Here is a 26,347-nt window from a genome sequence, read left to right as displayed (position 1 = left end):
TGAGACCGCCCTCTTAAGGAGAGAGGGCATTCCAGAATCGGTTATACCAACCATGTTACGTGCTAGTAAGCCAGTTACGGCAGCTCATTATTACAGAATCTGGCGTGCCTATATAGGTTGGTGTGAGGATCGGAAGTTTCCGACATCATCTTTCAAGTTATCCCGTCTTTTGTTATTTCTGCAGACTGGGCTGGATGGAGGACTGCGTTTATCTACACTAAAGGTGCAGGTATCTGCTTTGTCAATTTACTTTCAAAGACGATTGGCTCTATTGCCGTCTGTACACACTTTTCTGCAAGGTGTCCTCAGAATACAGCCTCCATTCATTCCACCTACAGCGCCATGGGACTTGAATCTGGTTTTAGATTTCTTACAGTCTTCATATTTTGAACCCTTACACCAAGTGGATATTAAGTTTCTCACTTGGAAAACAATTTTCCTACTAGCCTTGGCTTCGGCAAGGCGTGTTTCCGATTTGGGTGCCTTGTCATGCAAGCCACCGTATTTGGTGTTTCATGATGACAGAGTGGAACTTCGGACAAATCCCGCTTTCCTACCAAAGGTAGTGTCATCCTTTCACATCAATCAACCAATAGTAGTTCCTGTGTTGACAGGAAATTCTGGAACCTTGGATGTGGTATGTGCATTACGCGTTTGTGTCCCGAACGTCTACAGTTAGTAAGACGGATACGTTGTTTGTTCTGTATGATGCTGCCAAGATGGGTTGGCCAGCTTCTAAGCAGACCTTATCCAGATGGATTAAACTGACCATACGTCAGGCTTACCTTCATGCTCGGTTACAGCCGCCTACATCAGTAACAGCTCATTCCACACGTTCTGTGGGAACTTCATGGGCAGCTGATCGTGGGGCTTCTACGACGCAGCTATCCAGATGGATTAAACTGACCATACGTCAGGCTTACCTTCATGCTCGGTTACAGCCGCCTACATCAGTAACAGCTCATTCCACACGTTCTGTGGGAACTTCATGGGCAGCTGATCGTGGGGCTTCTACGACGCAGCTTTGCCGTGCGGCTACCTGGTCATCAGTGCACACGTTTGTGCGCTTTTACAAGTTTGATACGTTTGCGGCATCAGCATCTAGCTTTGGCCGCCTAGTGTTACAGGTGCCAAACTGCTCTCCCGCCCACGGGGGAAGCTTTGGTACGTCCCGAGAGTACTCCAGTGACCCCTAGTGGATGAAAAAGAAAATAGGATTTTGGTACTTACCAGGTAAATCCTTTTCTTTGAATCCATAGGGGGCACTGGACGCCCACCCAGAGCAGTTTAACCTAGTTTGCGGTATGTTCAGGGAATCTTATGGTAACACATTCTCACCGACTGTTTCAAGTTCTATCGGTTATTGTGTCAACTGTTTAATTGTCAGTCACGTTATGTGTCAACTTTATTGTTGTCCGTTCTGTTATATGTAATTCTCCTTTGTCAACCTCTCTATCGCTTCTGTTCGGCTCAGTAAAAAACACTGAGGTACTCTGGGATATGGAGGGGAGGAGAGTTCTAAATTTTAATATTCAGTGCCTGGTTCCTACGGAAACCGTCCACATCCCAAGAGTACTCCAGTGCCCCCTATGGATTCAAAGAAAAGGATTTACCTGGTAAGTACCAAAATCCTATTTCTCTGACGTCCTAGTGGATGCTGGGACTCCGTAAGGACCATGGGGAATAGCGGCTCCGCAGGAGACGAGGCACAAAATAAAAGCTTAAGGATCAGGTGGTGTGCACTGGCTTCTCCCCCTATGACCCTCCTCCAAGCCTCAGTTAGATTTTTGTGCCCGGCCGAGAAGGGTGCAATCTAGGTGGCTCTCCTGAGCTGCTTAGAATAAAAGTTTAGTTTAGGTTTTTTTATTTTCAGTGAGTCCTGCTGGCAACAGGCTCACTGCATCGTGGGACTAAGGGGAGAAGAAGCGAACTCACCTGCGTGCAGAGTGGATTGGGCTTCTTAGGCTACTGGACATTAGCTCCAGAGGGACGATCACAGGTACAGCCTGGATGGGTCACCGGAGCCGCGCCGCCGTCCCCCTTACAGAGCCAGAAGAGACGAAGAGGTCCGGTGAAATCGGCGGCAGAAGACATCCTGTCTTCAGACTAAGGTAGCGCACAGCACCGCAGCTGTGCGCTATTGCTCTCAGCACACTTCACACTCCGGTCACTGAGGGTGCAGGGCGCTGGGGGGGAGCGCCCTGAGACGCAATATAACAGTATATACCTTAGGTGGCAAAAAGAATACATCACATATAGCTCCTGGGCTATATGGATGTATTTTAACCCCTGCCATTTTTACACAAAAAAGCGGGAGATAGGCTCCGCCCCTTCACGACGTCCTTATCTCCTCAGCACACAAGCGCCATTTTCCCTCACAGCTCCGCTGGAAGGACGGCTCCCTGACTCTCCCCTGCAGTCCTGCTTCAGAATCAGGGTAAAAAAGAGAAGGGGGGGCATTTTTGGCAGCAAATAACGATAATAACAGCAGCTATAAGGGAATAACACTTTTATATAAGGTTATCCCTGTGTGTATATATATATATATATATATATATATATATATATATATATATATATATATATATATATATATATATATATATATATATATATATATATATATATATAGCGCGCTGGGTGTGTGCTGGCAGACTCTCCCTCTGTCTCTCCAAAGGGCTAAGTGGGGTCCTGTCCTCTATCAGAGCATTCCCGGTGTGTGTGCTGTGTGTCGGTACGCGTGTGTCGACATGTATGAGGAGGAAAATGATGTGGAGGCGGAGCAGTTGCCTGTGTTGGTGATGTCACCCCCTAGGGAGTCGACACCTGACTGGATGATTGTATTTAAACAATTAAGTGATAATGTCAGCAATTTGCAAAAAACTGTTGACGACATGAGACAGCCGGCAAATCAATTAGTGCCTGTCCAGGCGTCTCAGACACCGTCAGGGGCGCTAAAACATCCGTTACCTCAGTGGGTCGACACAGACCCTGACACAGATACTGAGTCTAGTGTCCACGGTGACGAGACAAACGTAATGTCCAGTAGGGCCACACGTTACATGATCACGGCAATGAAAGAGGCATTGAACCTTTCTGACACTACAAGTACCACAAAGAAGGGTATTATGTGGGGTGTGAAAAAACTACCAATAGTTTTTCCTGAGTCAGAGGAAATAAATGAGGTGTGTGATAAAGCGTGGGTTTCCCCCGATAAAAAACAGCTAATTTCTAATAAATTATTAGCATTATATCCCTTCCCGCCAGAGGTTAGGGCGCGTTGGGAAACACCCCCTAGGGTAGATAAGGCGCTCACACGTTTATCTAAACAAATAGCGTTACCGTCTCCTGATACGGCCACCCTCAAAGAACCAGCTGATAGAAGGCTGGAAAATATCCTAAAAAGTATATACACACATACTGGTGTTATACTGCGACCAGCAATCACCTCAGCCTGGATGTGCAGTGCTGGAGTCGCATGGTCGGATTCCCTGACTGAGAATATTCATACCCTGGATAGGGACAATATTTTGTTAACTATAGAACATTTAAAGGATGCATTACTATATATGCGTGATGCACAGAGGGATATTTGCACCCTGGCATCAAGAGTAAGTGCTATGTCCATCTCTGCCAGAAGAGCGTTATGGACGCGACAGTGGTCAGGGGATGCGGATTCCAAACGGCACATGGAAGTATTGCCGTATAAAGGGGAGGAGTTATTTGGGGCTGGTCTATCGGACCTGGTGGCCACGGCAACGGCTGGGAAATCCACCTTTTTACCCAGGTCACTTCACATCAGCAGAAAAAGACACCGTCTTTTCAAACTCAGTCCTTTCGTTCCCATAAGTACAAGCGAGCAAAAGGCCACTCCTTTCTGCCCCGGGGCAGAGGAAGAGGAAAAAGACTGCACCATGCAGCCGCTTCCCAGGAGCAGAAGCCCTCCCCTGCTTCTGCCAAGTCTTCAGCATGACGCTGGGGCTTTACAAGCACACTCAGATATGGTGGGGGCCCGTCTCAAGAATTTCAACGCGCAGTGGGCTCACTCGCAAGTGGATCCCTGGATTCTACAGGTAGTATCGCAGGGGTACAAACTGGAATTCGAGACGTCTCCCCCTCGCCGGTTCCTGAAGTCTGCTCTACCAAAGTCTCCCTCCGACAGGGAGGCAGTTTTGGAAGCCATTCACAAGCTGTATTCCCAGCAGGTGATAATCAAGGTACCTCTCCTACAACAGGGAAAGGGGTATTATTCCACGCTGTTTGTGGTACCGAAGCCGGACGGCTCGGTGAGACCAATTTCTCTATCGTCCTAGTGGATGCTGGGGTTCCTGAAAGGACCATGGGGAATAGCGGCTCCGCAGGAGACAGGGCACAAAAGTAAAGCTTTCCGATCAGGTGGTGTGCACTGGCTCCTCCCCCTATGACCCTCCTCCAAGCCAGTTAGATTTTTGTGCCCGGCCGAGAAGGGTGCAATCTAGGTGGCTCTCCTAAAGAGCTGCTTAGAAAAGTTTAGCTTAGGTTTTTTATTTTACAGTGAGTCCTGCTGGCAACAGGATCACTGCAACGAGGGACTTAGGGGAGAAGAAGTGAACTCACCTGCGTGCAGGATGGATTGGCTTCTTGGCTACTGGACATCAGCTCCAGAGGGACGATCACAGGTACAGCCTGGATGGTCACCGGAGCCTTGCCGCCGGCCCCCTTGCAGATGCTGAAGTAAGAAGAGGTCCAGAATCGGCGGCAGAAGACTCCTCAGTCTTCTAAAGGTAGCGCACAGCACTGCAGCTGTGCGCCATTTTCCTCTCAGCACACTTCACACGGCAGTCACTGAGGGTGCAGGGCGCTGGGAGGGGGGCGCCCTGGGAGGCAAATGAATACCTATTTTGGCTAAAAATACCTCACATATAGCCTCCGGAGGCTATATGGAGATATTTAACCCCTGCCAGAATCCGTTAAGAGCGGGAGACGAGGCCGCCGAAAAAGGGGCGGGGCCTATCTCCACAGCGCCATTTTCCCTCACAGGCTGGAGGGAAGGCTCCCAGGCTCTCCCCTGCACTGCACTACAGAAACAGGGTTAAAACAGAGAGGGGGGGCACTAATTTGGCGATATGCTTATATATTAAGATGCTATAAGGGAAAACACTTGTATAAGGTTGTCCCTATATAATTATAGCGTTTTTGGTGTGTGCTGGCAAACTCTCCCTCTGTCTCTCCAAAGGGCTAGTGGGTCCTGTCCTCTATCAGAGCATTCCCTGTGTGTGTGCTGTGTGTCGGTACGTGTGTGTCGACATGTAGGAGGACGATGTTGGTGAGGAGGCGGAGCAATTGCCTGTAATGGTGATGTCACTCTCTAGGGAGTCGACACCGGAATGGATGGCTTATTTAGGAAATTACGTGATAATGTCAACACGCTGCAAGGTCGGTTGACGACATGAGACGGCCGACAAACAATTAGTACCGGTCCAGACGTCTCAAAAACACCGTCAGGGGTTTTAAAACGCCCGTTTACTTTAGTCGGTCGACACAGACACAGACAGGGACACTGAATCCAGTGTCGACGGTGAATAAACAAACGTATTCCTTATTAGGGCCACACGTTAAAGGCAATGAAGGAGGTGTTACATATTTCTGATACTACAAGTACCACAAAAGAGGGTATTATGTGGGATGTGAAAAAACTACCATAGTTTTTCCTGAATCAGATAAATTAAATAAAGTGTGTGATGATGCGTGGGTTCCCCCCGATAGAAAATTATGGGCGGTATACCCTTTCCCGCCAGAAGTTAGGGCGCGTTGGGAAACACCCCTTAAGGTGGATAAGGCGCTCACACGCTTATCAAAACAAGTGGCGGTACCGTCTATAGATAGGGCCGTCCTCAAGGACCAGCTGACAGGAGGCTGGAAAATATCATAAAAAGTATATACACACATACTGGTGTTATACTGCGACCAGCGATCGCCTCAGCCTGGATGTGCAGAGCTGGGGTGGCTTGGTCGGATTCCCTGACTAAAAATATTGATACCCTTGACAGGGACAGTATTTTATTGACTATAGAGCATTTAAAGGATGCATTTCTATATATGCGAGATGCACAGAGGGATATTTGCACTCTGGCATCATGAGTAAATGCGATGTCCATAATTGCCAGAAGATGTTATGGACACGACAGTGGTCAGGTGATGCAGATTCCAAACGGCACAAAGGTGTATTGCCGTATAAAGGAAGAGGAGTTATTTGGGGTCGGTCCATCGGACCTGGTGGCCACGGCAACTGCTGGAAAATCCACCGTTTTTTACCCTAAGTCACATCTCTGCAGAAAAAGACGCCGTCTTTTCAGCCTCGGTCCTCTCGTCCCTATAAGATAATATCTGCCCAGGGATAGAGGAAAGGGAAGAAGACTGCAGCAGGCAGCCCATTCCCAGGAACAGAAGCGTTCCACCGCTTCTGACAAGTTCTCAGCATGGCGCTGAGACCGTACAGGACCCCTGGATCCTACAAGTAGTATCCCAGAGGTACAGATTGGAATGTCGAGACGTTTCCCCTTCGCAGGCTCCTGAAGTCTGCTTTACCAAGGTCTCCCTCCGACAAGGAGGCAGTATTGGAAAAAATTCACAAGCTGTATTCCCAGCAGGTGATAATTAAATTACCCCTCCTACTACAAGAAAAGGGGTATTATTCCACACTATATTGTGGTACTGAAGCCAGAAGGCTAGGTGAGACTTATTCTAAAAATTTTTTTTGAACACTTACAAAGGTTCAAATCAAGATGGAGTCACTCAGAACAGTGATAACGAACCAGGAAGAAGGGGACTATATAGTGTCCCGGGACATCAGGGATGCTTACCTCTATGTCCCAAATTTGCCCTTCTCACTAAGGGTACCTCAGGTTCGTGGTGCAGAACTGTCACTATCAGTTTCAGACGCTGCCGTTTGGATTGTCCACGGCACCCCGGGTCTTTACCAAGGTAATGGCCGAAAGGATGATTCTTCTTCGAAGAAAAGGCGTCTTAATTATCCCTTACTTGGACGATCTCCTGATAAGGGCATAGTCCAGGGAACAGTTGGAGGTCGGAGTAGCACTATCTCGGATACTGCTACAACAGCACGGGTGGATTCTAAATATTCCAAAATCGCAGCTGATCCCGACGACACGTCTGCTGTGCCTAGGGATGATTCTGGACACAGTCCAGAAAAAGGTGTTTCTCCCGGAAGAGAAAGCCAGGGAGTTATCCGAGCTAGTCAGGAACCTCCTAAAAACAGTGCATCATTGCACAAGGGTCCTGGTAAAAATGGTGGCTTCCTACGAAGCAATTCCATTCGGCAGATTTCACGCAAGAACTTTTCAGTGGGATCTGCTGGACAAATGGTCCGGATCGCATCTTCAGATGCATCAGCGGATAACCCTATATCCAAGGACAAAGGTGTCTCTCCTGTGGTGGTTATAGAGTGCTCATCTTCTAGAGGGCCGCAGATTCGGCATTCAGGATTGGATGCTGGTGACCACGGAGCCCAGCCCGAGAGGCTGGGGAGCAGTCACACAAGGAAAAAATTTCCAGGGAGTGTGATCAAGTCTGGAGACTTTTCTCCACATAAATATACTGGAGCTAAGGGTAAATTTATAATGCTCTAAGCTTAGCAAGACCTCTGCTTCAAGGTCAGCCGGTATTGATCCAGTGGGAAAAACATCACGGCAGTCGCCCACGTAAACAGACAGGGCGACACAAGAAGCAGGAGGGCAATGGCAAAAACTGCAAGGACTTTTCGCTGGGCGGAAAATCATGTGATAGCACTGTCAGCAGTGTTTCATCCCGGGAATGGAAACTGGGAAGCAGACTTCCTCAGCAGGCACGACCTCCACCCGGGAGAGTGGAAACTTCATCGGGAAGTTTTTTCCACATGATTGTAAACCGTTGGGAAATACCAAAGGTGGACATGATGGCGTCCCGTCTGAACAAAAAACGGGACAGGTATTGCGCCAGGTCAAGAGACCCTCAGGCAATAGCTGTGCACGTTCTGGTAACACCGTGGGTGTACCAGTCGGTGTATGTGTTCCCTCCTCTGCTTCTCATACCTAAGGTGCTGAGAATTATAAGACGTAGAGGAGTAAGAACTATACTCATGGCTCCGGATTGGCCAAGAAGGACTTGGTACCCGGAACTTCAAGAGATGCTTACAGAGGTCTTATGGCCTCTGCCGCTAAGAAGGGACTTGCTTCAGCAAGTACCATGTCTGTTCCAAGACTTACCGCAGCTGCGTTTGTCGGCATGGCGGTGGAAAGCCGGATCCTAAGGGAAAAAGGCATTCCGGAAGAGGTCATTCCTACCCTGGTCAAAGCCAGAAAGGAGGTGACCGCACAACATTATCACCACATGTGGCGAAAATATGTTGCGTGGTGTGAGGCCAGGAAGACCCCACAAAGAAATTTCAACTCGGTCATTTCCTGCATTTCCTGCAAACAGGAGTGTCTATGGGCCTCAAATTGGGGTCCATTAAGGTTCAAATTTCGGCCCTGTCGATTTTCTTCCAGAAAGAATTGACTTCAGTTCCTGAAGTCCAGAAGTTTGTCAAGGGAGTATTGCATATACAGCCCCCTTTTGTGCCTCCAGTGGCACTGTGGGATCTCAACGTAGTTCTGGGATTCCTCAAATCACATTGGTTTAAAACCAGTCAAATCTGTGGATTTGAAGCATCTCACATGAAAAGTGACCATGCTCTTGGCCCTGGCCTGGACCAGGCGAGTGTCAAATTGGTGGTTTTTTCTCAAAAAAGCCCATATCTGTTTGTCCATTCGGACAGGGCAGAGCTGCGGACTCGTCCCCAGTTCTCTCCCTAAGGTGGTGTCAGTGTTTCACCTGAACCAGCTTATTGTGGTGCCTTGCACCTACTAGGGACTTGGAGGACTCCAAGTTGCTAGATGTTGTCAGGGCCCTGAAAATATGTTCCAGGACGGCTGGAGTCAGGAAAACTGACTTGCTGTTATCCTGTATGCACCCAACAAACTGGGTGCTCTTGCTTCTAAGCAGACTATTGCTAGTTGGATGTGTAATACAATTCAGCTTGCACATTCTGTGGCAGGCCTGCCACAGCCAAAATATGTAAATGCCCATTCCACAAGGAAGGTGGGCTCATCTTGGGCGGCTGCCCGAGGGGTCTCGGCTTTACAACTTTGCCGAGCAGCTACTTGGTCAGGGGCAAACACGTTTGCTAAATTCTACAAATTTGATACCCTGGCTAAGGAGGACCTGGAGTTCTCTCATTCGGTGCTGCAGAGTCATCCGCACTCTCCCGCCCGTTTGGGAGCTTTGGTATAATCCCCATGGTCCTTTCAGGAACCCCAGCATCCACTAGGACGATAGAGAAAATAAGAATTTACTTACCGATAATTCTATTTCTCGGAGTCCGTAGTGGATGCTGGGCGCCCATCCCAAGTGCGGATTATCTGCAATACTTGTACATAGTTACAAAAATCGGGTTATTATTGTTGTGAGCCATCTTTCAGAGGCTCCGCTGTTATCATACTGTTAACTGGGTTTAGATCACAAGTTGTACGGTGTGATTGGTGTGGCTGGTATGAGTCTTACCCGGGATTCAAAATTCCTCCCTTATTGTGTACGCTCGTCCGGGCACAGTACCTAACTGGCTTGGAGGAGGGTCATAGGGGGAGGAGCCAGTGCACACCACCTGATCGGAAAGCTTTACTTTTGTGCCCTGTCTCCTGCGGAGCCGCTATTCCCCATGGTCCTTTCAGGAACCCCAGCATCCACTACGGACTCCGAGAAATAGAATTATCGGTAAGTAAATTCTTATTTTTAAATCTGAAATCCTTGAACACTTACATAAAGAGGTTCAAATTCAAGATGGAGTCACTCAGAGCAGTGATAGCAAACCTGGAAGAAGGGGACTATATGGTGTCTCTGGACATCAAAGATGCTTATCTCCACGTCCCAATCTACCCTTCTCACCAAGGGTACCTCAGGTTTGTAGTACAAAACTGTCATTATCAGTTTCAGACGCTGCCGTTTGGATTGTCCACGGCACCTCGGGTCTTTACCAAGGTAATGGCCGAAATGATGATTCTTCTTCGAAGAAAAGGCGTTTTAATTATCCCTTACTTGGACGATCTCCTGATAAGGGCAAGGTCCAGGGAACAGTTAGAAGTCGGAGTAGCACTATCTCAGTTAGTGTTACGTCAGCACGGGTGGATTCTAAATATTCCAAAATCGCAGCTGATTCCAACGACACGTCTCCTGTTCCTAGGAATGATTCTGGACACAGTCCAGAAAAAGGTGTTTCTCCCAGAGGAGAAGGCCAGGGAGTTATCCGAGCTAGTCAGGAATCTCCTAAAACCAGGCCAGGTGTCAGTGCATCAGTGCACGAGGGTCCTGGGAAAAATGGTGGCTTCTTACGAAGCGATTCCATTCGGAAGATTCCATGCAAGAACGTTTCAGTGGGATCTTCTGGACAAATGGTCCGGATCGCATCTTCAGATGCATCAGCGGAAAACCCTGTCGCCAAGGACAAGGGTGTCTCTTCTGTGGTGGCTGCAGAGTGCTCATCTACTAGAGGGCCACAGATTCGGCATTCAGGATTGGATCCTGGTGACCACAGATGCCAGCCTGAGAGGCTGGAGAGCAGTCACACAGGGACAAAATTTCCAGGGCTTGTGGTCAAGCATGGAAACATCTCTTCATATAAACATTCTGGAACTAAGGGCCATTTACAATGCCCTAAGTCAAGCAAAACCCCTGCTTCAGGGTCAGGCGGTATTGATCCAATCGGACAACATCACGGCAGTCGCCCACGTAAACAGACAGGGCGGCACGAGAAGCAGGAGGGCGATGGCAGAAGCTGCAAGGATTCTTCGCTGGGCGGAGAATCATGTGATAGCACTGTCAGCAGTGTTCATTCCGGGAGTGGACAACTGGGAAGCGGACTTCCTCAGCAGACACGACCTTCACCCGGGGGAGTGGGGACTTCATCCAGAAGTCTTCCAAGAGATGGTAAACCGTTGGGAAAAACCAAAGGTGGACATGATGGCGTCCCGTCTCAACAAAAAACTAGACAGATATTGCGCCAGGTCAAGGGACCCTCAGGCAATAGCGGTGGACGCTCTGGTAACACCATGGGTGTACCAGTCAGTGTATGTGTTCCCTCCTCTGCCTCTCATACCAAAAGTACTGAGAATCATAAAAAGGAGAGGAGTAAGAACTATACTCGTGGTTCCGGATTGGCCAAGAAGGACTTGGTACCCGGAACTTCAAGAGATGCTCACGGAGGACCCGTGGCCTCTACCTCTAAGAAAGGACCTGCTCCAGCAGGGACCTTGTCTGTTCCAAGACTTGCTGCATTTGACGGCATGGCGGTTGAACGCCGGATCCTGAAGGAAAAAGGCATTCCAGAAGAAGTCATCCCTACCCTGATAAAGGCCAGGAAGGATGTAACCGCGAAACATTATCACCGCATTTGGCGAAAATATGTTGCGTGGTGTGAGGCCAAAGAGGCCCCTACAGAGGAATTTCAACTGGGTCGCTTCCTACATTTCCTGCAAACAGGACTGTCTATGGGCCTAAAATTAGGGTCCATTAAGGTTCAAATTTCGGCCCTGTCGATTTTCTTCCAAAAAGAACTGGCTTCAGTGCCTGAAGTCCAGACGTTTGTCAAAGGGGTACTGCATATACAGCCTCCTTTTGTGCCCCCGGTGGCACCTTGGGATCTCAATGTGGTTTTGGGGTTCCTAAAATCACATTGGTTTGAACCACTCACCACTGTGGAATTAAAATATCTCACATGGAAGGTGGTAATGCTGTTAGCCCTGGCTTCAGCCAGGCGTGTCTCAGAATTGGCGGCTTTATCTTATAAAAGCCCTTACCTGATTTTTCACACGGATAGGGCAGAATTGAGGACTCGTCCTCAATTTCTCCCAAAGGTGGTTTCAGCGTTTCACGTGAACCAGCCTATTGTGGTGCCTGCGGCTACTAGGGACTTGGAGGACTCCAAGTTACTGGACGTAGTCAGGGCCCTGAAAATATATATTTCCAGGACGGCTGGAGTCAGGAAATCTGACTCGCTGTTTATCCTGTATGCACCCAACAAGCTGGGTGCTCCTGCTTCTAAGCAGACGATTGCTCGTTGGATTTGTAGTACAATTCAGCTTGCACATTCTGTGGCAGGCCTGCCACAGCCAAAATCTGTAAAAGCCCATTCCACAAGGAAGGTGGGCTCATCTTGGGCGGCTGCCCGAGGGGTCTCAGCTTTACAACTTTGCCGAGCAGCTACTTGGTCAGGGGCAAACACGTTTGCTAAATTCTACAAATTTGATACCCTGGCTGAGGAGGACCTGGAGTTCTCTCATTCGGTGCTGCAGAGTCATCCGCACTCTCCCGCCCGTTTGGGAGCTTTGGTATAATCCCCATGGTCCTTACGGAGTCCCAGCATCCACTTAAGACGTTAGAGAAAATAAGAATTTACTTACCGATAATTCTATTTCTCATAGTCCGTAGTGGATGCTGGGCGCCCATCCCAAGTGCGGATTGTCTGCAATATTTGTATATAGTTATTGTTACAAAATTCGGGTTATTATTGTTGTGAGCCATCTTTTCAGAGGCTCCTTCGTTTATCATACTGTTAACTGGGTTCAGATCACAGGTTGTACGGTGTGATTGGTGTGGCTGGTATGAGTCTTACCCGGGATTCAATATCCTTCCTTATTATGTACGCTCGTCCGGGCACAGTATCCTAACTGAGGCTTGGAGGAGGGTCATAGGGGGAGGAGCCAGTGCACACCAGCTTGTTCAAGCTTTTACTTTTGTGCCCAGTCTCCTGCGGAGCCGCTATTCCCCATGGTCCTTACGGAGTCCCAGCATCCACTACGGACTATGAGAAATAGAATTATCGGTAAGTAAATTCTTATTTTTTTTTTTTTTTTTTTATTGGGTTTTTTTAAAAAGAGAAAAAAAGAAAAATCAAATTATCCCAGGTTAATTTATGTACTTCACATTTTAATGTTACGGAAAATTTTTTTTTTTTTTTTTTTTTTACTGCTGTTTCTACCTAGGTGGCTTCCTGCAACTGTATGGAAGTATTTTAATAGGCAGATGACCAGTTAATGCAGTGTTATATTTGTGTGTGACAATACACTGTATTTTTATTGTATCAGAAGTGTGAATATGCTCAGTTCTGTTTTATTTTTGTTATGCCTCATGGGGTGAATTAGTTGATAGATATGAGTTGCACAAAGTTAATTTTACATTTTTTTTTTTTTTTTAAATCAGTCTTAAGTATATTGAGCGTTCCTAATATGTAATGATAAATCCTGCATTATGGCTGAACTGATTAGGGCAGTGGCCAAAGGTTGTCTATAAAAGTAAAATTACCACATGGATATGTATCACTGTATGATGGTAAAAAGCAAACAAGTTTTCTTGAGCACCGTTGTCCACTAAAGTAACATCCAAATGGAGATACTTTTATTATGAAATTGACAACAGAGAATCCATATACTCGACATCGGTTTGAAATTGACAGCTAAACCTCCAATATGACACTTGTGTTGTATGGTGTCGCTTATTCAAGTTTGCGGTTTTAAGGTTGTTTAAACTGTATTCTACACATCCCATGGGTTTTCGTTTTAATTATCTTTTTGTTTCTACTCAAAAGTATCGTGAAAAGCGATTGGAACAGGAGAAAGAACTTCTGCAAACTCAAAACAACTGGCTGAATACTGAACTGAGATCTAAAACTGACGAATTATTGTCCGTTCAGAGAGAGAAAGGAAATAACATTTTGGAGCTTAAAGGAGCTCTAGAAAACAAAAAAGATGAGGTGATGATCCAAATTTGCTTTGCCTGAATTTGCCTCTTGATCTTTGAATGCATATTTCTGTTTTTCTCAAGAGACTTTGGGCTCTATGTACTAAGACTTGAAGAGAGATAAAGTGGACTGAGAAAGTACTTGCCAATCGGCTCCTAACTGCCATGTTACAGGCTCATTTTGAAAAATGACAAGTTGGTTGGTACTTTATCTCCAGTCACTTTAGCTCTCTCCTAGTCTTAGTACATAAAGCACACAATAGTTATTTTGTGGTCTGTCTCTCAGTAGCTGCTTGTGAAAATGTGATGTATCTTTTTGAAGTTTCACGGGCACAAACTACTTTTCAACCTTTGTTTTTAATATGCTTGTCTGTATTCCAACGCTATTTGTACTTGTCTTTCTAGGTGGGATTGGCAAAACTGATTAAATATTTGTTTTTCTTGCTAGGTTATCAGACTAGAAGAACAGATTACTTGTCTAAAATCTTGTAATGAGAATCTGCAAAAGCAGGCTGAGGACCTAATGAATAAGTTAAAAGAGGCAAGTAGTTTTTGTTTCAAATTGGCTGGTGGGGTTGGGTTTGGAAACTACACATAGATCCATAATGGTAAGATGTGTGCCTTTCACTAATGTGGTGTTTGTTCTATGCCAGGGTTCGCTGGTTTAAACCAATATTTTTTTTTTTAATTTTTTTTTTTAACCTGTGACTTATTTAAGACGGGGGTCGGAAAAAAAAACTGTGTTCCCTAATGCACACCGAGTGAATAATATTACTATATAATAATGGTCAGATAATACGGAGATCTTAGTTGCGTATATCTGCAGATATAGGGTTAAGCCCCCAGGCCGATCGACAAGGCTTCTCCGTCACTGGGGGTCCCTAATACTAGGTATGGGCCTGGGGTGCAGGACCCCACAATGTCGGCACAGGTCGGCCACCCCAGGTCAGCACACAGGTGAAAATTAATAGGGGTTAATAAGAAGCACAGAAGTGCTATGTGAGTGGTGTGATTAAAATAATATATACAAAGTGATAGGAAAAATAATAAGTGTTAATAAAGTGTTAGGGTGTGCCGACCTGCAGCAGCCCACCCATACCGACACAGGGGCCACTGCACCCCACACCCACCCCATTATTATATAGTAATATTATTCACTCGGTGTGCATTAGGGAACACAGTTTTTTTTCCTACACAGAATTACCCCTCCCCTTTTAGCACCTGAGTGACATTACAATCTGATTGAGCAGCTTTCCACCTTGTGTATTGTATATAGAGAGGCACAAATGGGTTAGCATTAGGAGGGATTGCTGACTCCAGAAGTGCCATAGGGGAAGCCAGGGGTATCCCCAGGTAAGCTGGCTCTCAGATGCTGTAGGTGCCATTACCATGTGGCCTTACACTGGGAATTTAACCCAGATATATATATATGTAATTATTTATGGGGTGGGTGTGGGGTGCAGTGGCCCCTGTGTCGGTATGGGTGGGCTGCTGCAGGTCGGCACACCCTAACACTTTATTAACACTTATTATTTTTCCTATCACTTTGTATATATTATTTTAATCACACCACTCACATAGCACTTCTGTGCTTCTTATTAACCCCTATTAATTTTCACCTGTGTGCTGACCTGGGGTGGCCGACCTGTGCCGACATTGTGGGGTCCTGCACCCCAGGCCCATACCTAGTATTAGGGACCCCCAGTGACGGAGAAGCCTTGTCGATCGGCCTGGGGGCTTAACCCTATATCTGCAGATATACGCAACTAAGATCTCCGTATTATCTGACCATTATTATATAGTAATATTATTCACTCGGTGTGCATTAGGGAACACAGTTTTTTTTTTCCTACACAGAATTACCCCTCCCCTTTTAGCACCTGAGTGACATTACAATCTGATTGAGCAGCTTTCCACCTTGTGTATTAAGACGGGGGTCGCCATGGTGGTGGTGTTGGGGTCCTTTTATCCTCTAGCTACACATACCAACTTATACCTCCAGAAGCATCCTTTACATTCTGTACATTTGAGGTCCATGCGATACGTCTCTGCCAACTTACTAATCTTCGAGTTGCTGTCATCTACCGTCCACCTAGCGCTTCCTCCAAATTCCTCGACAACTTTTGCTTCCTGGCTACCTCACTTCCTCTCTACTGACATTCCCTCTTTATCCTAGGTGATTTTCAACATCCCTATCGATAACCCCACAAAATCACCTGCTTCTAAACTCCTTAACCTCACCTTTTCACTTGGTCTCTCTCAGTGGACCACCTCACCCTCCCATGTGAGTGGGAGCTCACTGGATCTGGTTTTCAGTCAACGCTGCAATATTTTGGTTTTCTCCTTTATCCACTAGGGGACACTGGAGGATCTTTACGGTGGGGTGTAGATGGTGGACCAGTGGGAGCCTGGTACTTTAAATTGTTTAGAATAGTGACTGGCTCCTCCCCTCTATACACCCCTTACAGACCAGTTTGAAAAATGTGCCCGAGGGAGCCGGTACTGTCTAGGCTTCTCCAGAGGTTTTTTTTTTTTCTTTTCTATTTTTAGAAGGCTGAGGACAGACAGGCAGCCTACTGCCCCTGTCTGTCTGCACCGCTGGAGCTGACCCTGGGACTCTGGCACAGCTTTCTTCAGTCTGCAGCCTAAGCTCCCAGCTACAAGGACATCAGTCCTGGAGATAATTCCTTTGCATCTTGTAAGGTCCCCACAGCCTGTGCCCAGCCGTTTCAGCTTGGAGGGGGGGCGGAGGAGAGGAGTATAGCCCGGAGCTCTGACTAGCAGTGTCTCCGGGAGAAGCACATCCTAGAGGGCAATCTCCCCAGCACTTGTACGGCGTCCAGCTAAACACGGTGGTACTACAGCGCCTGCTGCTGCACTGTAACAAAAGCGCTTTCTTTTTCATCCACTAGGGGTCACTGGAGTACTCTTGGGATATGGACGGGCTTCCGTAGGAACAGCACTGAATATTTAAATTTAGAACACTCCACCCCTCCATATCCCCGAGTACCTCTCAGTGTTTTTTCTGTGCTCGACGTAGCAACAGCTCTGTGACTCAGGTCACGATTACTTTGAAGAATTTTTATTTTTCATTTTATTTGATTTTTTTTTTTCTATTTTACACATCCCTTTCCCCCTTCCAAAAGGCAGGGTCAGGGATAGTACAGCTGCTGATAGCAGCAGGGGCGTGTCGGGCCTCTCTGAAAGAGCTCCCTCACAGCCACACACACAGCCTCCTGCACAGGCTGGCCGGCGCTTGTTCAGAAGCCCCGTCGGAGCCTCCTCATAAGTTGCAGGATAAAGGTATGTGAACGGGGCGGTCAGCTCCCGCTGCCGCCCCGAGGTGTGGGGACATTGTTAGCGCTTAGCGCCGCTGCTCGCTCCACTTAGCCGCCCGTCCCGCCGCTGCTCTCCCCACTCAGCCGCCCTCCCCACATGGCGACGGCCACAGCAGTTCTTCCGCACGCCTCCGGCCGCCGCTGATCTGCCGCTCAGAGGGCGCCGGCCGCCGCAGCTCTCTCGCTCACGGAGCCGGCCGCCGCTACTACTCCGGGTCCCACCGCTGGTTGACGCGCTGCTCACCCGGGCTCAGACACAGCGCTCGGCGATACCCGCTGGGGCCCCACACGCTGCGCTGCCGCTGCTCTGAATCGGAAAGAGCATGCAGCCATTACACAAGGCGGAGGGGGGGGGGGGGGCAATAAATAAATAAGGGGGCAATAAGCTGCATAAGAAATACTGCAGCACCAGATGCTAGGCTGCAGGGATATTTGCAGGAATTAAGCATAGCATGGCAGCCATTTTTAACCATGCTTCCTGTGTCTTCCTGCTGTGATTCCAGAACGTTCCAGTACTACATCTCTACTCCACCGGAGGCGCAGGGGTGTTAGAGGGAATTTGGGATCACATTTCATAGTACAACGTGTACTGCACTTGGCCAGATTTATATACAGAGACACCTTACTGCTATTTTACTGAGTCGTGCAAGTGTCTGGTTTTTGTGTATTGTATTGTCTGTCGCCATAATGAGTAAGGCACCAGCAAAAACAAAAAAAGCATAATTGCAAAGTCTGTAACAGTGTATTACCGGATGGATCTACCACATGTACAGTATGTTTTGTGAATTCGGTTCAGAATACCATTTCTGCTCCTGTTTTACAACCAATTTCCTCACCGGACCCTCCGTGGGGTATGTTAGTAAATGTACTGGATAGGTTACAATCAGAATTGACCGCCGCTCGTCAGGAGCGGGAAACGGCAAGATCTGAGTCTAGGGTGAGACCGCCAGAACTACCGGAGGCGTCTCAGCCTTGCGTAAGGTCCAAATCCATTTTGGGTAAACGGGATAAATTTCATATGTCTTATGATTTTCCAGTTTCTGCTATGTTGCATTCTGACGATTCCATGCCAGACCTCACGGAACAAGATGAGGGTGAGGAGGGCGAAGTGGAGTCAGATGGCGAGGATTTTAACAGTTCCGGCATTGATGATCTCATCAGAGCGGTACGTCAGTCTCTGAAGTTTACTGAAACTGAGGAGCCTCTCACAAATGATCAGGTCGTATTTACTAAACGAGTCAAACGACAAAAAACTCCAATAAGTTTTCCTGTGTCGGAATCTCTTAATCAGATGTTAGTAGAAACACGACCGAATCCAGATAAACGGTTTTCTATACCTCGCAGATTTAAGTCTAGTTACCCGTTTCCAGACTCGGTAACATGTACATGGGAGAATCCACCAATAGTTGATTCTTCAGTGTCAAAGCTTACCAAGAAATTAACCATACCAGTGCCAGCAGCTACTACGCTTAAAGACCCTTCAGATCGCAAGATAGAAACTATGCTAAAATCCATGTATGTAGCAGCAGGTGTGATGCTAAGACCTGGATTGGTTGGCATTTGGGTCACTAAGGCACTCATAATATGGCTTACAAAACTCAAATCTGCTTTACATGACGAAAACCTGATAATTCTTGTAAATCAAATGATTGAGGCTGTAGAGTATCTCTGTACAGCGTCTACTGACGTCTGTCAGCTCACTTCTCGTATTTCATCGTCGCTAGTTACGGCACGAAGAGCACTCTGGCTGCGTGCTTATCATGCGGAGGCAGAGGTCAAATGAGGTATAGAGGCGTTGCCTTACGATGGCAAGAAGTTGTTTGGTCCTGAATTGGACGCATGGATTGCTGAGGCTACGGGAGGTAAGTCTGTTTTCTTACCATTGCCTCCACCGGTATCAAGAAGAAGGTACGCTGGACCTTCGTTCAAATCCTTTAGACCTCAGCCCTTTCGAGGACGTGGCAGAGGATCAGCCACGCCTGCTAGACGTGGTCGCGGACGTGGTTTCCAACAAACCAACGCAACTCGCCAGGACGCTAAGGTTACCGACAAGCCAGTGGCATGACGGGCTACCAGCCCATCTCGGTTCTCCGATTGTGGGAGCACGCCTTCAGACGTTCCATTTGGCGTGGTTCCACACATCCGCAATTTAGTGTTAAAAGGTTACAAAATAGAGTTCGACTGTCTTCCGCCTCTGCGGTTTTTCAAGACAGGATTGCCTCTGTCGGACGACAAGAGGAGGGTTCTGCACATTGCCATTCAGTCCCTACTGGATTCGGCAGTTTTGATTCCGGTCCCTGTACACCAACAGGGTCAGGGTTATTATTCAAGTCTGTTTGTGGTACCGAAGCCGGATGGCTCAGTCAGACCAATATTGAACTTAAAGGGTCTCAATCAGTACGTAACTTACTACAGATTCAAGATGGAGTCTCTGCGTTCGGTGATTGCGGGTTTAGAGCCAAAGGAATTTATGATTGCGCTAGACCTCAAGGATGCGTACTTACACATTCCAATTTGGCAACCTCATCAGAAATTCTTACGGTTTGCAATACGCCAGAACCATTACCAGTTTCAGGCTCTACCGTTTGGCCTGTCATCAGCGCCTCGGGTATTCACCAAAGTGATGTCTGTGTTGATAGCTCATCTCAGATCCCTGCGAGTGACAATAGTTCCGTATTTAGACGATCTGCTCATCAAAGCTCCGTCTCAACAGATGCTTCTCCAACATGCGCTGCTAACGTACAATGTACTGGTTCACCACGGTTGGATTGTCAACTTCAAGAAATCACATCTCATTCCGTCTCAACGCCTTCAATTCCTAGGTATGATTCTCGATACGGTCAATCAAAGAATTTACCTACCACAGCAGAAAGTACAAATTCTACGCCATCTAGTACAATTAGTGCTCAAGCCACGCACAGTGTCGGTACACTTGTGCATTCGCCTCTTAGGCACAATGGTAGCAGCTTTCGAAGCGCTTCAGTTCGGAAGATTTCACTCGCGTCCATTTCAACTGAATGTGCTCGCCCAGTGGTCGGGCTCGCATCTGCAGATTCACCATAGGGTGAGGTTGTCGCCAAGGGCAAGAGTATCTCTTCTCTGGTGGCTCAAGGAACACAATTTAACCGCAGGAAGACGGTTCGGAGGCTGGAATTGGATAATTCTAACTACGGACGCCAGTCTCAGAGGTTGGGGAGCGGTAATTCAAAATTGTCAGCTCCAGGGTCTCTGGGCGGATCACGAGAAATTGCTGTCTATAAATGTCCTAGAACTCCGCGCAATTTACAATGCGCTACGACAAGCAGTGCACATGCTTCGCTCTCAGCCTGTCCAAGTGCAGTCAGACAATGCGACGGCGGTCGCATACATCAACAAACAAGGAGGAACGAGAAGCCGCATGGCAATGCGGGAAGTAGCTCGTATCCTCAATTGGGCGGAATGCCACCAGGTGATATTGTCGGCAGTGTTCATTCCGGGAGTGGACAACTGGGAAGCGGATTATCTCAGTCGTCGGGATTTCCATCCAGGCGAATGGGCATTAAATCCAGAAGTGTTTCACATGTTGGTTCAGAGATGGGGTTATCCTCAGGTGGACCTGATGGCGTCTCGACACAATCACCAAACGTTCCAGTATGTGTCCAGAACAAGAGATCCAAAGGCAGTGGCGGTGGATGCTCTCACTGTCGCGTGGCCGTACAGTCTTGTGTATCTGTTTCCACCGTTTCCGTTGCTCCCTCTGGTGCTAAAACGGATCAAAAGAGAGTCTGTCACGGTCATACTAGTGGCGCCTCATTGGCCTCGGAGAGCTTGGTTCTCGGATCTCCGAGGACTACTCGCAGACGATCCTTGGCCGCTCCCACTGCGTCCAGACCTGTTACAACAGGGTCCGTTCCTTTACCCCGATTTAGCGCGGCTGCGTTTGACGGGGTGGCTGTTGAGACCGCCCTCTTAAGAAGAGAGGGCATTCCAGATTCAGTTATACCAACCATGTTACGAGCTAGGAAGCCGGTTACGGCAGATCATTATTACAGAATATGGCGTGCCTATATAGGTTGGTGTGAAGCTCGGAAATTTCCGACATCATCTTTCAAGTTATGCCGCCTTTTGTTGTTTCTACAAACAGGGTTAGATGGAGGACTGCGTTTATCTACACTAAAGGTGCAGGTATCTGCTTTGTCAATTTACTTTCAAAGACGATTGGCTCTATTGCCGTCTATACGCACTTTTCTCCAAGGTGTCCTCAGAGTACAGCCTCCATTCATTCCACCTACAGCGCCATGGGACTTGAATCGGGTTTTAGAGTTCTTACAGTCTTCATATTTTGAACCCTTACAGCAAGTGGATATAAAGTTTCTCACTTGGAAAACAATTTTTCTCCTAGCCTTAGCTTCGGCAAGGCGTGTTTCGGATTTGGGTGCCTTGTCATGCAAGGCACCGTATTTGGTGTTTCATGATGACAGAGCGGAACTTCGGACGAATCCCGCTTTCTTACCAAAGGTAGTGTCATCTTTTCACATCAATCAACCAATAGTAGTTCCTGTGTTGACAGCACATTCTGGAACTCTGGATGTGGTACGCGCATTACGCGTTTTATGTATCCCAAACGTCTTCAGTTCGTAAGACGGATACGTTGTTTGTTCTCTATGATGCTGCCAAGATAGGTTGGCCAGCGTCTAAACAAACCTTATCCAGATGGATAAAACTGACCATACGTCAGGCTTACCTTCATGCTAGGTTACAACCGCCTACGTCAGTAACCGCTCATTCCACACGTTCTGTGGGAACTTCATGGGCAGCTGGTCGTGGGGCTTCGACGACGCAGCTTTGCCGTGCGGCTACATGGTCTTCAGTGCACACGTTTGTGCGCTTTTACAAGTTTGATACGTTTGCGGCATCAGCATCTAGCTTTGGCCGCCTAGTGTTACAAGTGCCAAACAGCTCTCCCGCCCACGGGGGAAGCTTTGGTACGTCCCGAGAGTACTCCAGTGACCCCTAGTGGATGAAAAAGAAAATAGGATTTTGGTACTTACCAGGTAAATCCTTTTCTTTGAATCCATAGGGGGCACTGGACGCCCACCCAGAGCAGTTTTACCTAGTTGTGGTGAGTTCGGAGGATCTTATGGTAACACACTTTCACCGACTGGTTCAAATTACAAGTGCTGGTTAGGGTGTCAACTGTTTAGTTGTCAGTAACGTTATGTGTCAACTTCGTTATTGTCCGTTATGTTATATGTAATACTCCATTGTCAACCTCTCTAGTTCCTGTTCGGCTCAGTAAAAAACACTGAGAGGTACTCGGGGATATGGAGGGGTGGAGTGTTCTAATTTTAAATATTCAGTGCTGTTCCTACGGAAGCCCGTCCATATCCCAAGAGTACTCCAGTGCCCCCTATGGATTCAAAGAAAAGGATTTACCTGGTAAGTACCAAAATCCTATTTTTGAATCTGCCGCTTAGAGGGGATTTGGGGGGGGGGGGGTGGAGCTATGCCCCGGCCAGCTTCTCCTTCCCTGCGTTGCAGCGCCATTACAAGTGCGTCTTACAGTGACTTTCTGACAGCGGGGCTGGTGTCCTGTCCACAAGGCAGCAGCCATCTTCTCACTCACCACTCAGGAGGGACCTGGTAGCGTGAGTTACGCGGGAGATAGCTGTATACTCCCGCGCCCTGGTTGCCGGGTACTTACAGCGGAGGCTCCGGTTTTCTTCCAGTTAGTCACACACACGGCCGCTGTTCTCCAGGATCGCGTGGCCGCACTCAGGGAGGAGGTAAGTGGGTTCCCCCGGCGGGACCCGCAGTAAATCACGATCCCGCGTGGACACTGTGGTAGTACAGGGACCGCAAGGGCACGGGCACAGGTTGGTTTTCTCTCATAAACCATTTATATAAGCCCACAGTACCCGGTGGTGAAGTCCAGGAGGGGATAAGGCTTTGACCTTAAGCCCCTCCAGCCCCAGGGTGCCATTGAGTTACGCTGCATATCTTTCTCTCCCTCACTCCCTGTCAGCGTTTGGGCGCCATTAGGACAAGCTGAGCTGATCCTGGGACTGTTTGGGCAAATCCTCCTCTGTAAAGCCGCGTGTATGTCAGCGCTATGCATTTTACAGGACACTTAAGTATTCTACATGTCTGCTGACAGTGTTAGTTAAGAGAGTGCATTTAGTCAGGGTTATATAGTACAAGTACTCTGTGATATACATCCAGTCTTTACTGTGCATTGTTATATCTAGTGAGTGTATAGCTATATATAGTACTACTCTGTATTGCTAGTTCAGTGCAGTTTTATTGCATGTCATAATTTCTGCGTTGTACAATGTGACTATGTGTGTGCATATAGCTGCTGTGTGACCTCCATTTCGCATATCTCACTCAGATTGCTATCCCTATATTCTATAACCTAAGGGGGCTAAGTGAGTCAGGTTTATCATTTAATGTAGGTAGTTCACAGGATATACTCTGTGTGTATTTTTCTCTGTGATTTTAGTCACCATATAAGTCTTGAATTCCCTGTTTGTGCTGATACACTACACAGGGGGTTCTTGTCAGGTATTGTGCTGCTGATATTGTACTGTGTTGCCTTGCATTGAGCTTTAGGATATGTCCGCTACAAAGGGCAATGGTGCTGGGGCTGATCCCACATTGCGTGGTGGTGACGCTGCAGATACATTTCAGGAAAGCATAGCAGCTGAGGGTTCAGGTTCTGGGGGATCCTTACCCCCAAGTGGCACTGTAGCAACGGGGGTTCAAAATGACTCACCGTGGGCTACCTTCTCCACGCTATTGAATACGCTGGTAACTAGACTAACGCCCCCTATGGGACCTCCTGTGCCGGTACAACCGCTTATGGACCCCGCGGTTAACCCGCCATGGGCAGATAAACTATCTGCTCAGTTACACAAATTGAACCAATCACTGACTTCTCAGAAGTTTAACCCTCGCCCGACTAAGACCAAGGGGTCCTCTAAGCTGGCCATTACTTCCTCACAATCCACCAACGTCCCAGACTCCTTGTCTAACGAGGATGGCGTTTATACTGACCCCACAGATTCTGATCCCGACGCTTCTGATGGGGATCCTGTTTCACAGGTGGATGTTCCTGACTTGTTGGAGGCTATCCGGACCATTCTTCAAATTACTGATGACCCGGAGCCTGATGCTGCCCCTAAAAAACCGGACAGGTTTAAACGTCCGAAAGTGGTTAAACAAGTTTTACCTCATCTGACCATTTAGTTGACATACGTCAGGAGTCCTGGGAAAATCCAGGACAGAAATTCACGCCTCACAAGAAGGTGCTAGCTCGATACCCCCTCGTAGCGGAGCTAAGTAAAAATTGGGAAACACCCCCGCCAGTGGATTCGCAGGTGGCATCCTCAGCTCTGCCGATAACTACCGTCCCGTCTCTGAAAAAACCGACTGATAAGCGTGTGGAGGGTTGTTTAAAGGCAATTTACACCCTAACTGGTGCTGCACATAGGCCCACCATTGCAGCGACATGGGCTGCAGAGGCTCAGGAGCTGGAGGTGGAGTTGCCTTCCAACGCTTCTTATCATGCTAGACAATGTCTGTCTTATATTGTCACAGCTTCTCATTACATTAAGGCGACTTCTGATGCCAGTATTCTGGCGTCCAAAGCTTCTATGATGTCCATTTTGGCTCGCCGGATTCTCTGGTTACGACCCTGGTCTGTGGATCTGGACTCTAAGAAAACCCTGGAGGTACTCCCTTTTAAGGGAGACATTCTTTTCGGAGAAGATCTCAACAAGATAGTGGCTGACTTGGCTTCTGCTAAAACAGCATGTCTACCTAGTACTGCTCCTTCGGTGCCGAAGGCTAAAAGTACTCCATTTCGCTTCTTTCGTCCTTCAGGGAAAGCAAAAGGTCAGGCGTACCCGAAATAGGTTCGCACTTCTAAACCCAATAAGCCCAAACCCAAACGGGCCTGGGCTGCCCGTCAGCCTGCTTCCAAAACTGACAAGCCTGCTGCATGACAGGGCAGGCCTCCCTCTGGGGGATCCCAGGGTGGGGTGCCGACTTCTAGGGTATACCCAGGATTGGTAGAGGACCACTTCCGATGCCTGGGTACGGGAAGTCCTCACTCAAGGTTACGCCGTATCCTTCAAGAATTGTCCCCCCTCATCGATTTTGCCTGACAGACGTCTCCTTCGGATCAGGTGAAGGCAAAAACTCTCCATTCGGTGGTACAGTCCCTCCTGGACACAGGAGTGGTAGTACAGGTGCCTCTGGCTCAGAGAGGCAAGGGGTACTATTCACTGCTGTTCCTAGTCCCGAAACCGAATGGGTCATCCTGGTTCATTCTCAAACTCAAGTCCTTGAACAAATTTGTGAGGGTCTCCAAGTTTTGTATGGAAACTCTACGCTCCTATTGTACTGGCCTTGGAACCTGGGGATTATGTGGTCTCCCTGGACCTACAGGATGCTTACCTGCATATTCCCATTGCAGTGTCGCATTAAGGATGCTTACCTGCATATTCCCATTGCAGTGTCGGAGGTAACCTGCCAGCTTTTGTTTTCCTATCCTTTTCCAGAGGACAGTAGAACAAAGTGGGAAAAACCCTCGCTGGTAGACCCATCTTTATCTAGTTTATCAAAAGTGACTGACCTACCGGTTGCCAGTGCTACTTCGGAGCAGGCTGATCTTGGGTTGGAAAATACTTTAAAGTCCATATACACAGCAGCAGGGATACTTCTACATCCTACCATGGTGGGTCTTTGGGTTAATAAGGCTATAGAGGCCTGGGCAGAGCAATTGGTGACAGGGTTACAAGCGGGTCTATCCACAGATCAGTTGATTACACTGGCAGAACATATCAGAATCTGCTGTTTATTTAGGAGAAGCTTCCAAGGATGCCAGAACCATTGGATCCAAGATATCTGCATTACCTATTTCGGCACGCTGGGTGCTCTGGCTTCGGCAATGGCAGGCGGATGCTGAATCCAATAAGGCGGTAGAGGCAATACAGTTTAATGGCGAGTTCATGTTTGGTCAAGAACTGGATACCCTGATCTCCAAAGCCACTGGTGGTAAGTCGACCTCTCTTTCCTCCGCATCTCCAACTCCCAGGAAGACTTATTCTGGTCCGTCCTTCCGGTCCTTTCGAGGTCCATCAAAATTTAGAGGACACGACAGGGGAGGTAACACCTCTTTTAGACCTAACAGAGGTCGAGGTCGTGTGGCAACCACAGCT

The 26,347-nt window shown here is 47.8% G+C and overlaps 1 protein-coding gene across 1 annotated transcript in view; it reads left to right on the top strand.

The window, feature by feature from the left end:
* TPR (translocated promoter region, nuclear basket protein) overlaps nucleotides 1–26,347 on the top strand; it is a 605,901-nt gene that overhangs the window by 13,717 nt on the left and 565,837 nt on the right. Inside the window, exons 6-7 of the mRNA XM_063940231.1 lie at nucleotides 13,655–13,819; nucleotides 14,255–14,347. Coding sequence (XP_063796301.1) covers nucleotides 13,655–13,819; nucleotides 14,255–14,347 — 258 coding nt within the window. The remainder of the gene's footprint in view (nucleotides 1–13,654; nucleotides 13,820–14,254; nucleotides 14,348–26,347) is intronic.

Source organism: Pseudophryne corroboree, chromosome 9 (genome assembly GCF_028390025.1).
Source record: "Pseudophryne corroboree isolate aPseCor3 chromosome 9, aPseCor3.hap2, whole genome shotgun sequence".
Taxonomy (NCBI): Eukaryota; Metazoa; Chordata; class Amphibia; order Anura; family Myobatrachidae; genus Pseudophryne; species Pseudophryne corroboree.
The sequence above is the reverse complement of the archived record's forward strand: the minus strand, read 5'-3'. Positions and strand labels throughout refer to the sequence as shown.